Source organism: Sinohyriopsis cumingii, chromosome 1 (genome assembly GCF_028554795.1).
Source record: "Sinohyriopsis cumingii isolate HCF-2022 chromosome 1, ASM2855479v2, whole genome shotgun sequence".
Taxonomy (NCBI): domain Eukaryota; kingdom Metazoa; phylum Mollusca; class Bivalvia; order Unionida; family Unionidae; genus Sinohyriopsis; species Sinohyriopsis cumingii.
Window position 1 is genome coordinate 4,076,718 of NC_142961.1, and position 15,738 is coordinate 4,092,455.

The window sequence follows — 15,738 nt, forward strand, 5'->3', positions numbered from 1 at the left end:
CAGTATCAGAGTCAGCATTTTTGCTAATGGAGAGGAGTACAAAGGTAAATCACTCTAACCCTAACACTGGTCCCAGTATCAGAGTCAGCATATTTGCTAATGGAGAGGAGTACAAAGGTAAATCACTCTAACCCTAACACTGGTCCCAGTATCAGAGTCAGCATCTTTGCTAATGGAGAGGAGTACAAAGGTAAATCACTCTAACCCTAACACTGGTCCCAGTATCAGAGTCAGCATCTTTGCTAATGGAGAGGAGTACAAAGGTAAATCACTCTAACCCTAACACTGGTCCCAGTATCAGAGTCAGCATCTTTGCTAATGGAGAGGAGTACAAAGGTAAATCACTCTAACCCTAACACTGGTCCCAGTATCAGAGTCAGCATCTTTGCTAATGGAGAGGAGTACAAAGGTAAATCACTCTAACCCTAACACTGGTCCCAGTATCAGAGTCAGCATCTTTGCTAATGGAGAGGAGTACAGAGGTAAATTACTCTAACCCTAACACTGGTCCCAGTATCAGAGTCAGCATTTTTGCTAATGGAGAGGAGTACAAAGGTAAATCACTCTAACCCTAACACTGGTCCCAGTATCAGAGTCAGCATATTTGCTAATGGAGAGGAGTACAAAGGTAAATCACTCTAACCCTAACACTGGTCCCAGTATCAGAGTCAGCATATTTGCTAATGGAGAGGAGTACAAAGGTAAATCACTCTAACCCTAACACTGGTCCCAGTATCAGAGTCAGCATCTTTGCTAATGGAGAGGAGTACAAAGGTAAATCACTCTAACCCTAACACTGGTCCCAGTATCAGAGTCAGCATCTTTGCTAATGGAGAGGAGTACAAAGGTAAATTACTCTAACCCTAACACTGGTCCCAGTATCAGAGTCAGCATCTTTGCTAATGGAGAGGAGTACAAAGGTAAATCACTCTAACCCTAACACTGGTCCCAGTATCAGAGTCAGCATCTTTGCTAATGGAGAGGAGTACAAAGGTAAATCACTCTAACCCTAACACTGGTCCCAGTATCAGAGTCAGCATCTTTGCTAATGGAGAGGAGTACAAAGGTAAATCACTCTTACAGGTCAACTTTCCTGTTTGAGGAGAATCACTAGTGAATTAATAGAGTTAATAAAAAGTGATATTTTAATTGGTGTAAAGTCAGAACTGTACAATATCACTGTAAACTTTATTGGTTGGTATTCATTTTCTTACATTTGAGGAGTTACATTGTCACTTAAGGTCCATAAAATAATAGGCAAACAAATACCATAAACAGTCATCGAATTTGCCTTTGTTCAGGATCATATGCAGGAAATCCTTGTAAATTTGCATGGCTTATATTGATCAAATTTGCCATCATGTATCAAGTGTTAATGACAGGAACAATCTGCTGACAGCTTGTTGTGCTTAAAATTAAATTTTATTTTTTCTGTAATTTAATGCATTAATAAATATCTTGTCCAGTTTTAGTCCATTTCTATGTATAACATAGGAAAATGTGGTGTTGATCTGGCATTCTGAAGTGAAATTAAGACCAGATGAGCCTATGATAGGTTACTGTGTCATGCATCATGCGTATGTTGTTATTTTAAACTTTGCAAAAACCAAAGGACCACTTTCAGACAAATTTGGCATTCTGGTATGAAGGTCTTTGAAGTTTGTATAAATGATGCCGATTCACCATATATAGACACCATTGCTACAAATAGCAAAACTTTGAGGTGAACTGTTACATGCAGTCCTTGGTGCTGCTGTCCTAACAAGTCTTTTTTCTTGAAGTTTTAGAGTAACATACTCGGCACATGCTAAACTTACACACAGCACTCTCTGCTTTACCCTTCGAATCAATGGGCTAATTTCACGTTCAATAACTTGTATCAAGTTGTTCTTACTAATACAAATACACACAATATTCTCATTTCCTTGTTTTGAACTGATTGCCATATCCATTTATGCTGTTGCAAAAATTAGAGAAACGTTCCTTACATTTACTTTTTACTGTGGATTTTGATGGACAATTATCGGGTTTGTCTAAGAAGCTTGCCTCGATTTTGATAAAGTTGGGGTCATTTGTTAATTGGCTGTTAATATGATTAATCATGATAGAAAACTGCATGTGTGTCCCTAGGCATTGATATTACCACAGTCTCGATAGCATGCCATTAATTTATGATCTTCTAGACAGTTTATCAGTGCAGGAATAAAAAGAAAAGAACACATTGATGAAACAGACCTATATTGATGACTGCATCCAGGTTACCCAGTGCCAGGAATGCTGAGAAATGGTTCTTTATGTTATTTCAAAGCTATATATCATGCATGTTTCAAAAGTTTATTGAAACTGATCTCAAATTAAAGCTGCCTCACCAAATGTAAAAATCTTACTCACATAACCCACCCCTTTTAAAAATGTCAAAGCAAGAATACCTCCCACTGTATGAAAATCCCAGATAATTCACTATTGAGACTATTATCCTGGGTAAAGCAGAGTTGACATTTTTATCCTGGGTAAATCAGTGTTGACATTTTTATCCTGGGTAAATCAGTATTGATACCTTTATCCTGGGTAAGTCAGTATTGACACTTTTATCCTGGGTAAGTCAGTATTGACACTTTTATCCTGCTTAAGTCAGTATTGACACTTTTATCCTGGGTAAGTCAGTATTGACACTTTTATCCTGGGTAAGTCAGTATTGACACTTTTATCCTGGGTAAGACAGTATTGACACTTTTATCCTGGGTAAGTCAGTATTGACACTTTTATCCTGGGTAAATCACTGTTGACACTTTTATCCTAGATAAATCAGGACTGACACTTTTATCTTGTTTAGTTGTCCTGTTTTAGCTCTTGTTTACAGTTTCCATTCATTGAGGTGCATGAATCTGTTTAGTATTATGGGATGTTTTTAACACTTTATTTTTTTGTGCCTATTAGACATTTTTATCCTGGGTAAATCAGTATTGATACTTTTATCCTGGGTAAGTCAGTATTGACACTTTTATCCTGGGTAAGTCAGTATTGACACTTTTATCCTGCTTATTTTGTGTGCCTATTAGATATGGTCATTTTTTTGTGCCTATTAGATATGGTCATTTTTTGTGCCTATTAGATATGGTCATTTTCTGTGCCAATTAGATATGGTCATTTTTTGTGCCTATTAGATATGGTTATTTTTTTGTGCCTATTAGATACGGTCATTTTTTGTGCCTATTAAGTTTGGTCATTTTTTGTGTCTTTTAGATATGGTCATATTTTTGTGCCTATTAGATATGGTCCCTTTTTGTGCCTATTAGATATGGTCATTTTTTTGTGCCTATTAGATATGGTCATTTTTTAAAAATTGTAAACATTTTAACATTGCACGGTGCACAACAAATAGGGTGTGATGTAACAGAAGCATTTTAATGGAAGTGAAGATACTTGTAGTCTTTTTGTTTAAGTCCATCTGTTTTGCTACTTTGAATTCATGACAATACAGATTTTGTTTTGGTACATACATTGTAAAACAAGTTGAGGTAAATTGAAATGAACATAAATAATTTTGTCTGCTTGTAAATCCAAATATTTCTTCCTTTAGGCTTGTTCCAGCCACAGTACTGCCCTAATGCTTTTGGATGCAGAGGCTTAATTTATTTGGATGACCGTGGAACTGACATACTTAGTCTAAAGGACAAACCAGTTAGACTGGTTTTCAACAACACTTCAGGACAGGACATCTGGCTGGTGAGTTATCACATTTAAACTCTCGTCTCGTTCTAAACAAAATTTTAAACATTTTTTCAAAAGTGCATTTAAAATTTTATTATGTTAAATTACCTGCATTCTAAATGCTTTGTTGTTGCTGTAAAACAGATTTTAGGACATTATGAAAATTGTTTTCTTGGTTGTTTGCTGATGAGTTTACAGCTCTGTGATATTTCATTCCTAAACTGTTGTGAAGTAGAGGTAATTCAGGAATGAAGATAATCCAGCTTGAAATGTGTGATTTTACATTTTAATTGTACTTGACAAGAAGAGCTTATGAGATGGTCTGTTGATCAATGTCCATGTCGAATGAGATGGTCTGTTGACCACTGTCCATGTGTCTCTTGGAACAAGTATGTTATTGCTATTCCTCCTGAACCATTTAGAGGATTGCCATGAAATCATAAATCAGCCATCTTGAAAACCTTGTTATCACTTCTCCTTGAGATTGGTTGGTCATATCAACAAGGGATTTTCACTGAAAGATTTCTTATGACATCTAGTAGGTCCAACAAGACAATGGTGCTGATCTAACATCTTGAAAATTTTGTTGTCGTTACTCCTCATACATGGATGATCATATCAACATGGGGTTTTCGCTAAAAGCTTTCTTATGATCTCTACTCAGTCCACAGTGAAAATCTTGCTGTCTGACAGTATGGCCACCAGTGCAGCCATCTTGAAAATCTTGTTATTGCTACTCTTCCTGAATGGAAGGTCATATCAACATAGTTTTCAATAAACAATTTATTGCCATGTCTAGTTGATCCTATATGAACATGATGCAGATCTGAAATCAAATATGGCCACCATTGTAGCCATCTTGAAAATCTTGTTAATGCTACTCCTCCTATATTGATGTTGATATCATTATTGTGTTTTTCACAAAAAAACTTCTTATGATGTCTGGTTGATTCAAAACGAAAATGGTGCTGATGCGAGATTGTGTATGTTCATTTGTACTTTCAAAACTGGACTATTGTAACTTAATTCTGTCTGGTTCGTCTCAATATCTACTCCAGAAACTTCAAAAAGTTCAAAACACAGCTGCTCGGATCATACTTAGAGTACCACGATCAGAACACACCTCCCCGCTGCTCTGTACCCTACACTGGCTATCCATTTGATCCAGAATCAAACACAAAATTTGTTCTCTGTGCTACGTTTCACTGTCAGACTCTAGTCCAACATACCTATCCGATCTCACCCATGTGTACACACCAGCATGATACTTACGCTCCTCTTCTGACAATCGTATACTCATTATTCCCACTATGAAAACAAAGTCATATGGACAGCGTTCTTTTGCATACCAGGGCCCAGCAACGTGGAATGAATTGCCCACTGGACTTAGACACAAAGACACAGTGATCACATTCAAGAGGGCTCTCAAAACTCACTTATTTCGACTGCAAGAACAAACTTAAAGACCTAATAATGTTTCCTACCTGAAATATTCTCATCATGTTTTTTATTTTTTAATGTTTTTCTAATTTCATGGTGTTTGTTTTTGTAATAATATTATGTTTTCTATCTTATAGGTGTTGTCTAATGTTGTAAAGTGCTTAGAGCTTCTAAAGATTAGTCACTATACAAAGTCCTCATTATTTTTATTATTATTATTATTATTATTATCTAATATGGCTGCCTTGGCTACTGTCCTAAACATTCTGTTATTGCTACTCTACATGGATGGTAATATCAACATAGTTTTCAAAAAAAAGATTTCTTTCAATGTTAGGTTGATCCTAAATGAAAATGTTGCATATCTAAAATCCAGTATGGCCACCATATTTATTATTGCTACTCCTCCTGCATGGATAGTCCTATCAGTATTGGGTTTTCATTAGAAGACTTCTTGTGATGTCTTAAATTGGTTTTAAATTAAAAAGGTGCCAAACTGATGTCCAGTATGACCACCAGAGCATCCATCTAGAAAATTTTGTTATTGCTACTCCAGAATGGAAAATTATATCATGAAAATATTATCTCTACTCCATTCAAATGGATTGCTAAATCAACATAGGGTGGTGCCAGGCATACATCCGATATGACCGCCACAGCAGCTGTCCTAAAAATCATGTCTCTACTCCCCCTGAAGGGATGATCATTATGGCAGGGTGTTTTGACCAAAACAGTTTAAATGATGTCTTCATTTTCCTGAATGAAAATGGTGCCAAACCAACATCCAGTATATGCACCACAGCAGCTAATTTGAATATTTGTTATAGCTGAAGAATATCAGAAATGGTCTCAACACTTGACAGTTAAAAGGAAGAAATGGTCTTATTTTTAAATTTGGAAATTCTTTTCACTTAGTACAGCATCAAACCCTTTGAAGGGCTCGATCTTTTAGGTTTCCAGGATGCAATATAAGATTAGCATCTTCTAATAAAATAGATAATGTTACGAAAATGTGGAAAAGGCAAATCTATTATTAAAAACATCATTTACGTATTGAAACTTGATTTACAGAATCTTGCTAAATGAGCTGTAAATTAAAATGAAAGATAATATAGACAATTTAAAATGATTGATGTACAATATTTACATGCTATAATTGAGTTAGTGTAACATGACATCAATTTCAGGACTACATGATGTTGATACCAGCCAACCAGTACAATCCTCAGGACCTTAACTTCCAGCCAATAGACAACTCTGCAACTTTCATCGGAGAATGTGTGGATGAAGGATTCCAGATTGTGTAAGTCAAATATGCAGAGGGAATAATTCAATATGTAAATAAAATTCAACCATCTCTCTCTGTTTTAAGTCCAGTTTATACACAAGTTAAAACATATTTATATCCATTTAATGGTCACTAAAAAGGGTCAGTTTCTGCAAGAAGTGTTTAGTAAACATATGAGTTTCCCAGTCTATGCCCATTCCCCTTTGCTTAATCCTTACATTCCATATTTTCATGGTGTCTCACAATTTTAAAAAGCAAAGATAGAAATTCAAGGGGCAATAGAGCACATTGCTATACACTAATCAGTTGCAATAAAAAACAACTTTTTTTAACTCTTCTTTGCTGCAGTATTTGATTCCTTCCTTGGTTGCAACAAGTAGCAACAGGTAATCACAGTTCATAATTTAGTCTTCATTGTAGCTTTCAGTGACCAGTCAATAGATTTAATGGTACATTCAATTTTTCTTGCAGAGTTGATTGTTATTGTGGTTTAATGGTACATACAATTTTCCTTGCCCAGATGATTTGTCTTTGTGGTTTAATGATACATACAATTTTCCTTGCTCAGTTGATTGTGGTTTAATGATACATACAATTTTCCTTACCCAGTTGATTTGTCTTTGTGGTATAATGGTACATACAATTTTCTTGCCCAGTTGATTTGTCTTTGCGGTTTAATGATACATACAATTTTCCATACCCAGTTGATTTGTCTTTGTGGTTTAATGGTAAATACAATTTTCCTTACCCAGTTGATTGTTTTTGTGGTTTAATGATACATACAATTTTCTTCCCCAGTTGATTGTCTTTGTGGTTTAATGGTACATACAATTTTCCTTGCCCAGATGATTTGTCTTTGTGGTTTAATGATACATACAATTTTCCTTGCTCAGTTGATTGTCTTTGTGGTTTAATGATACATACAATTTTCCTTACCCAGTTGATTTGTCTTTGTGGTATAATGGTACATACAATTTTCTTGCCCAGTTGATTTGTCTTTGCGGTTTAATGATACATACAATTTTCCATACCCAGTTGATTTGTCTTTGTGGTTTAATGGTAAATACAATTTTCCTTACCCAGTTGATTGTTTTTGTGGTTTAATGATACATACAATTTTCTTCCCCAGTTGATTGTCTTTGTGGTTTAATGGTACATACAATTTTCCTTGCCCAGATGATTTGTCTTTGTGGTTTAATGATACATACAATTTTCCTTGCTCAGTTGATTGTCTTTTTGGTTTAATGATACATACAATTTTCCTTGCCCAGTTGATTTGTCTTTGTGGTTTAATGATACACACAATTCTCCATACCCAGTTGATTTGTCTTTGTGGTTTAATGGTAAATACAATTTTCCTTACCCAGTTGATTGTTTTTGTGGTTTAATAATACATACAATTTTCTTCCCCAGTTGATTGTCTTTGTGGTTTAATGGTACATACAATTTTCCTTGCCCAGTTGATTTGTCTTTGTGGTTTAATGGTACATACAAATTTCCTTGCCCAGTTGATTTGTCTTTGTGGTTTAATGGTACATACAATTTTCCTTCCCAAGTTGATTTGTCTTTGTGATTTAATGGTACGTACAGTTTTCTTCCCCAGTTGATTTGTCTTTGGGGTATAATGATACATACAATTTTTTTCCCCAGTTGTCTTTGTGGTATAATGGTACATACAATTTTCTTCTCCAGTTGATTTGTCTTTGTGGTATAATGATACATACAATTTTCTTCCCCAGTTGATTTGTCTTAGTGGTTTCAGTAATACTTTTCCTCATCTTTAGGATTGACTTTTTATTTCCACCTCACTTTGCATGCATTCATTCCCCCTAGTAATTAATTCTGAAAAATGACACCAGGATTTGTTTAGTTTATTTACTTGAACAAAATTTTCACACATTTTTCCGGCACTTATTTTATCAGAATCATCATAATTTATTTCTGCAGTGATCCAGTGACTGAGTTCTGTAAGGATAATATTTTCACCCTGACAACTGACTTCAACAATGGAGCCCTGGATTGTTACTGTGATATTGATGGTTCTCTAAGTTTCACTTGTGATAACTTTGGGGGACAGTGCGAGTGTCGGCCCAATATTATTGGACGTTCATGTTCAGCCTGCAGACCAGGGTATTATGGTTTCCCCAGATGTAAACGTAAGTAAATTTTGTTCTTAATAAGCTTTTTGAAATTGTGATATCTGTTCCTTCTTAAATGTTACTGCTTTCAAGTAAGCAAAATGTATGCGTCTTTAAAATCTTTAGGTTTTTATATAAGGTCACAGTTTAAAATATTTCAGTTTTCTCTATCCCAACACACCATACCAAAGTTGGCTAGGTGGGTTGAACAAAATTTTGTTTCTCCCCACAGGACAGCTATTTGAGTAATATCTGTTTTCCAATTTCTCATGCCACCATTATGATGACTTGATTATGGTTAATGTAAAAGGAGCTATTTCAAATTTGAATTAAATGTTTGCTTTCCCCTTCAAAATAATTCCATGAAATGAACTGAATTCCAAATATATTTATACATTTTCCCTGCATAAAAAGAACTTTAGAACATTTTTTTTTGCAAATCTTTTTCAGCCTGTAACTGTCCATTTGGTTTATGTGAGCCCCTGACTGGTCAGTGCATCTGTCCTCCACGAGTGACTGGAGAGAGGTGTGACACCTGCATTGCAGAGACCTATGGTTATGACCAATTAATAGGATGTGAGGTACATACATACATACATACATACATACATATATATATATATATATAATCAGGGTCACAGACTGTATATATATAATGTTAATCAGGGTCACAGACTGTGCATCTGTGCATATTTATAGTTAAACAGGGTCACAGACTGTACATATATATATTGTTAATCAGGGTCACAGACGATACATATATATAGTTAATACGGGTCACAGACGATACATATATATAGTTAATCAGGGTCACAGACGATACATATATATAGTTAATCAGGGTCACAGATGATACATATATATAGTTAATACGGGTCAAAGAATAGACAATGTTCTGCACATGTACTGAACACTTCATTCAAGTGATGCCTCAGTAAAGTGGTCCTCTTCTTAAGAGGATCCTTTGCTGATAGATCTCCATCCCCACCCCTGCCTTTTATAAGGCCATCTAGATTGATACCAAGATTATATATTGTAACCAGGTTGCCCCCACATTAGAGGTCATTCTATTTTGTAAGATCATTTTTTCCCCTTTATATCTGAGTGTTCAGTGTTTGAGTTAATGAAATTGAACTGTGTATGGTATATGTTTTGCCTTCTTACAGAAAACAGTTGTTGTGGTGAGTCTATCTGTATAAAAAAACATCTTCCACATTTTTGCTCTATTATTAATATGTAGTAGTTAACAATGATGTTGATCTGTGAATTTGAGAATTGATGGCTTAAGTAACAAGCATACAGATGCAGTTGAGAGGCAGTAATTATACTAACAAACATAAAGATATGACACAGGGTCGCATTGAACTTATCTCATGATGTATTAGGACTTGACAGCATATGGAATAATAGTCTATGCTATTTATTGCATTATACAGCAGCAACTTGTAAGTGTGGTATTTGCAGGTTGTTGTCCACTATACATAGATAAATATGGTAAATTCATTATGTAGGGCTGGATCTGAGAGGACTGTCCTTGACATCATTGCATGTTCTAGTACTGTTAGACAACATGGTACCCTAAACTCACTTTTATGCCAGGAACACACACCTCATTTCAATGTAACATGTTACCTTGAACTCGCTTTTGTGTAAGGAACCCTCACCTCATTTCAGTGTAACACGGTACACTGAACTCACTCTTGTGCCAGGAACCCACACCTCATTTCAGTGTAACATGGTACCCTGAACTCATTCTTGTGCCAGGAACCCACACCTCATTTCAATGTAACATGGTACCCTGAACTCACTTTTGTGCCAGGAACCCACACCTCATTTCACTGTAAGCTTGTTTTAGTGCCTCCAGTACATTTCAATCAGAGTGTGTTTCAGTGATCAGCCACATCTCCATACAAGCACAATTTCAGTGGTCAGTTCTTAGTGCCATCTAATGGGAAAATATTCCCAGCTTTCTGGATCTTTCTGTGACATGTGCTTGTATACATACATACCAAACATTACACTTTTGGCATAATCATTACACTTTTTTTTCACTAAAGTACGCCTTCTGCTTAAACATATTCAGATTACGCGTTTTCGATATGTCTCCCTCCCAAAAATGTTAATAATTTGTTTTCTTATTTTTATTAACATCCCATTATTATTTCAGACCATACATGTTCTAGAAAAGCTGGCTTCTAAATAACTACGATATAGGGGTATGCTTGTTCGTCCTTGCTTGCACTTTCCTGACAGTATTATGTTCTATTTATAGCAGCTGCTTTATTAACATTAAACATGCTGGTTTTACTTTTAAACTGTTGACCTCGTTTTCTATTTATAGCAGCTATATGGCTGTTAGGAGAGAACAGACTGGTTTTCTAATTTTTAATCTTTGCTTGCAGATTTTTTTCTTCTAATTTGTATCTGATACAGAACCATTCTGTAGGTATTTGGTGCTAAAAGTCAAGCTAAATTTATTCAAGTAGATGCGTGTGTTAGAGCAAAAATGTTTTTCAAATAATTTCACAGATGGATTAGAAAAAGACAAAAAAAATGATTCAAGGATGATTACATGAATTACACAATACAGCGTTCCATTTTAGGGCAGCTTAATATTGGTCATGATGGTAAAACAAAGAAACCTTGAATTAGCTCATTTTACAAACTCCAATACTAAGTTAACTTGTAACTTTTTTTAAAAAGCAGAACTAATAAATGCAGAGGCATTATTTACCAAGTTCTTAATAGAACACGCACAGACTATTACTAGATGACAACATTGGTCCTTTGTTCAAACGGATGTTTTCTGATTCCAAAATTGCAGAAAATATGCATCTGCAAGAAAAAAAATCATCTAATATTGTTAGGTGTTAAACAGAAGATATTTCAATTAAAATGCAGAAGCCATTAAAATTGGGCCATTTAGTATTGCAACAGACAGGAGCAGTGATTATGTTAACAAAAAGTTGTACCCAGTCTGTGTAAGAGACTTTGACAACGAAAAGGGCAAAGTCAGAGTGCTCTTTTTCATTACCAGTATTAACAGTAGATTCCACTGGAGAAAACATTTTTTTTTATTTGCTTGATATTGCTTTGAATAAACGTAAGTTGGCAGAACTGTATGGGGTTTTCAGCTGATAATAAATCAGTGATGACTTGAATTCATAAAGGAGTTGCATTCTGTATTTTGAAAAATGTCTCCATCAGTGTACATATCAGGTTGTCCCTATCATATGATGCACCTAGCTGAAGGAAAGGCTGCTAATACATTAGAAGGAGAAGCCCTGAAGTATCAAGTTGGCATTCTACCTGACAATGTACTTCATGCAGACAGAGTTGATGTGCAATGGCACCTTATTTCCCAGCTAAAAGATCCAATAACTGGAAGATATATATTTCCTCTTCTTTGCCAGCTTATGAAAGGAATATTGGTTCTTTACCATTCTAATGCTGACTGTGATAGATTGTTCAGTATTGTTACCAAAAGTAAAACTAAATTCAGATACATGCTCTGTAATAACCCAGCACATGGTTCTCAACTGGTGTGCAAAACATTCATAATCTCAGCTGGAACAAAGTGTTTTGAAATGGAATATGAGAGATTGTTGCGTTTTAAAGCTCAAAGTGCTATATATGAAAATTTGAAGCAGTAATTGATATAAAAAAAGACCAGAAGGGGTAAATAAAAAATTTTGTACATATACTCATTGAATTTTATTATGTTATATGTGGACTACTCTTTTTCTGCTCGGATTACTCTATTTGTCCTCTTGGATTACACCTTTTCCTCGCCAGGGGTTGGCATGTATGTTGTATATATTAGATAAATCCTAAATAGCCAGTCAGAGTTTAGATGAATCCTAAATAGCTAATCAGAGATAAGAGGACACTGGAAATTTCCAAGAATGCAGCCATTATCTTTGCATGTAGAATCAAGGACTCCAGACTATCAGATCAATTTTTATCTCAAGACCTTGTCAGTAATCATGAACAACTGTTACAATTATTATTGCTGTAGTTGCTCAAATGAACATGTGTAAAAGTGTTAATTAATGGACATTTACAATGGATAAGGGTAAACAGAAACAAAGCTTTTGGATGGAGTCACAAGATATTGACTGTGTTCAAATTCTTCAGTTGAGGAATATAATTGACTTTGCCAAGAGCAAATGTTACAGTAACAGAAAGATCACTTTTTCAAAAAATGTATTATGATTTGCAGATGAGAAAATTTTAGGAGTATGAATATACATGTTATTTCAATGACAGTTTTAGGAGGATGAATATATGATATTACAATGACAATTTTAGGAGTATGATATACGTGATATTTCAATGACAATTTTAGGAGTATGAATATACGCGATATTTCAATGACAATTTTAGGAGGATGACTATATATGATATTTCAATGACAATTTCAGACTTTGTATTCATCTTTCAAATGAGACTATGAATGATGAGATGCATGCATTACATTTCTGGCATTTTTGGGGTGAAAGGGTCAAAGGTCAGTTATGTTAAGACTTTTTTTCCCTCAAGGTGTTAAGTCATGTAACTTATGCAAAAAGTTGAAATTTTGGGACCATGTTATTTTATGCTTAAAATCTGTAACTAGTGTTTAAGGATTTGTGTCTTGCCTGCTCAACACCTTTCATCTTTCATGTGCTTGACACTGCATTCCATAGGACTCGTTTGTAGATATTTTTTATCTTTGTTTTAGTAACAGGAAAATTATATTTACCGTGATCATGTACAAGTCCTATCCAACTGCAAACCGCGTTGACCCAGATCTGCCATTGGATAATTGGATGGCAGACCTGGATCAGTGCAGTTTGGGAAGAGTAATGAGGGAACATATAATATAGACCCTGATCTGATGGTGTATTGTTCTGTGGATGATCAGGGTCTCTGTTGTTTGCAGTTGAACATGACGCATATGTGTGTCTCTGTGGTAATTATTTATGTATTTTTGTTTGCAGGAGTGCAGTTGTAACCAGCAGGGAGTTCAGGATGGCAGCATGAACTGTGACCAAGCAACTGGACAGTGCAGGTTAGGCTATCATATCCATAGATAGAGCTTGCAAGATAAAGTCATCGGTAATCATTTATAAGGCTGGTCCAATTGCAAACAACATATTGTCCTTGCAAAATGCTCAGACCCAGATCTGCTGACACATGCAGTGAAAGATCTGGGTCTGTGTAGTCTGCAGTTGGATCCATCTTATAAGTGAGTATATACGATAGACAGCTTGAAGTCTATAACAAGGCTAAATTCTCACTGTTTCAGTTTGACTTTTCTGTTTCTCATGTCTTCATTTTCTTGATTGTTTGCTGAAGAAGGATGAAGAAAAGGGCATGCTCATGCACCATACCTTTAATAAAGAAGGGAAAAAAAAAGCAAATGAATAACTTAAAGCAATACTTTTTGAGAAGGCTTTTTAACTGCTGGAGCAAAGCGACTAAGTTCACCAGCAGCATTACATTCAAACCAGCTGGGATGGGAGATATAACAAACAAGAAAGGGTAATGCTAAGTCGATGTGATGTAGAAAATCACTTAACACTTTGTAGATATTCCCTCAGAGCTATACCTTAAAACCAATAAATGCCAAAAGTTGAAAGTATTACACGTGACAATAATAGATTCAGACTGCCTCTGCTGTTCTCAAAAATGTTGAACCAATATCTTATAGAAAAGCCTTCATGAGGACATTGTGATCCAGCCCACATCTTTCCGGCAGATTCTGGCTTCATTCTATAAAACACAATGTCCTACTTTTATATGCTTTTTTTTTTGTCCAAGTTTATCATAGAAAAAAAAGTGGGAAACATTTAATTAGGTTTGTCCATCCATCCAACCTTTCTTTCCTGTCTGGTTCATTTATTTCTGTACAATATAACATTTAATTAGGTTTGTCCATCCATCCAACCTTTCTTTCCTGTCTGGTTCATTTATTTCTGTACAATATAACATTTAATTAGGTTTGTCCATCCATCCAACCTTTCTTTCCTGTCTGGTTCATTTATTTCTGTACAATATAACATTCAGTTAGGTTTGTCCATCCGTCCAACCTTTCTTCCCTCTGTCCAGTCCATCTCTTTCTGTACAATATAACATTTAATTAGGTTTGTCCATCCATCCAACCTTTCGTTCCTCTGTCTGGTTCATTTCTTTCTATACAATATTACTTTAATTATTATTGGATTTTATGTAGCTGTGGTATATTTGAAACATTTCATATCAAGATCAGATACCTTATTCAGCTGTCAGGTTAATCTGGTGTTTTGAAATATATTGGAACAATCTGAGTTTGGCTGACTGTAAACATGCTGATTTATGTATCATAAAGTACTTTTAAAGTGATGAACAGATTATCAACCATGCTCACACCCTCGTTGTATATTAAATTCTCCAAGCCTACAAACTTTTGTTCTCAAAGTTTTCAATTACAATTTGACTACATTACAGAGCTCTTCATTATAATGCAGTTCTGGATATAAAATGGTTCTGGTATGGACCATGTAACCAAAAATTGAACCATTGCACTTGAATTGATCTATCAAAACCATGACATATGGGTCTCTTACTTCCTATCCCTCTCTCTTCCACATGTACACACATAGTTTTTGATACTTCTGGGCATACTGTGGTTTTGTATATAATGCAGTTGGGAGTAATGGGTCTGAACTACTGTATTATAATAATTGAGAACTGTATACACTATGAATACTTTTGGATATATAGTATATTGTATTCAAAATCAGGTTTAAAAAATTTGGAGGTTACAGTGACATGAATTTTTATGTTATATAGCATAATCCATCATGGTTACAGAGTTCTCTTTCAGTTGGACAAGTTATCTGTAAGCAGGCAATGAGGTTGCTCAGGTGATTGACAGTTAGCTTAGTTGGTGTTTCATGTGGATCATGGATTAACTGCAATTGATTGACACTTGTCAATTTAGCAAGCTGTACTTTCTGTTATTTTGTAGCTGCTTGCCCAACATTAAAGGACGTCGATGTGATCACTGTGTGGCTGGATTCCATACATTCCCACTGTGCCGCAAGTGCGACTGTGATCATGATGGCACCATTGAAGACATTTGTGACTCTGTTACAGCTCAGTGCCTGTGTAAGGTGAGGAGAAAGTGTATTTTTT

At 35.3% G+C, this 15,738-nt stretch overlaps 1 protein-coding gene across 1 annotated transcript in view; it reads left to right on the forward strand.

The window, feature by feature from the left end:
• The window catches only part of LOC149806331 (laminin subunit alpha-like), a 246,986-nt gene that overhangs the window by 84,883 nt on the left and 146,365 nt on the right, over positions 1-15,738 (forward strand). The window contains exons 26-31 of the mRNA XM_089951669.1: positions 3,581-3,726; positions 6,339-6,454; positions 8,387-8,595; positions 9,028-9,158; positions 13,560-13,630; positions 15,572-15,716. Of these exons, the coding sequence (XP_089807795.1) occupies positions 3,581-3,726; positions 6,339-6,454; positions 8,387-8,595; positions 9,028-9,158; positions 13,560-13,630; positions 15,572-15,716 (818 nt within the window). The remainder of the gene's footprint in view (positions 1-3,580; positions 3,727-6,338; positions 6,455-8,386; positions 8,596-9,027; positions 9,159-13,559; positions 13,631-15,571; positions 15,717-15,738) is intronic.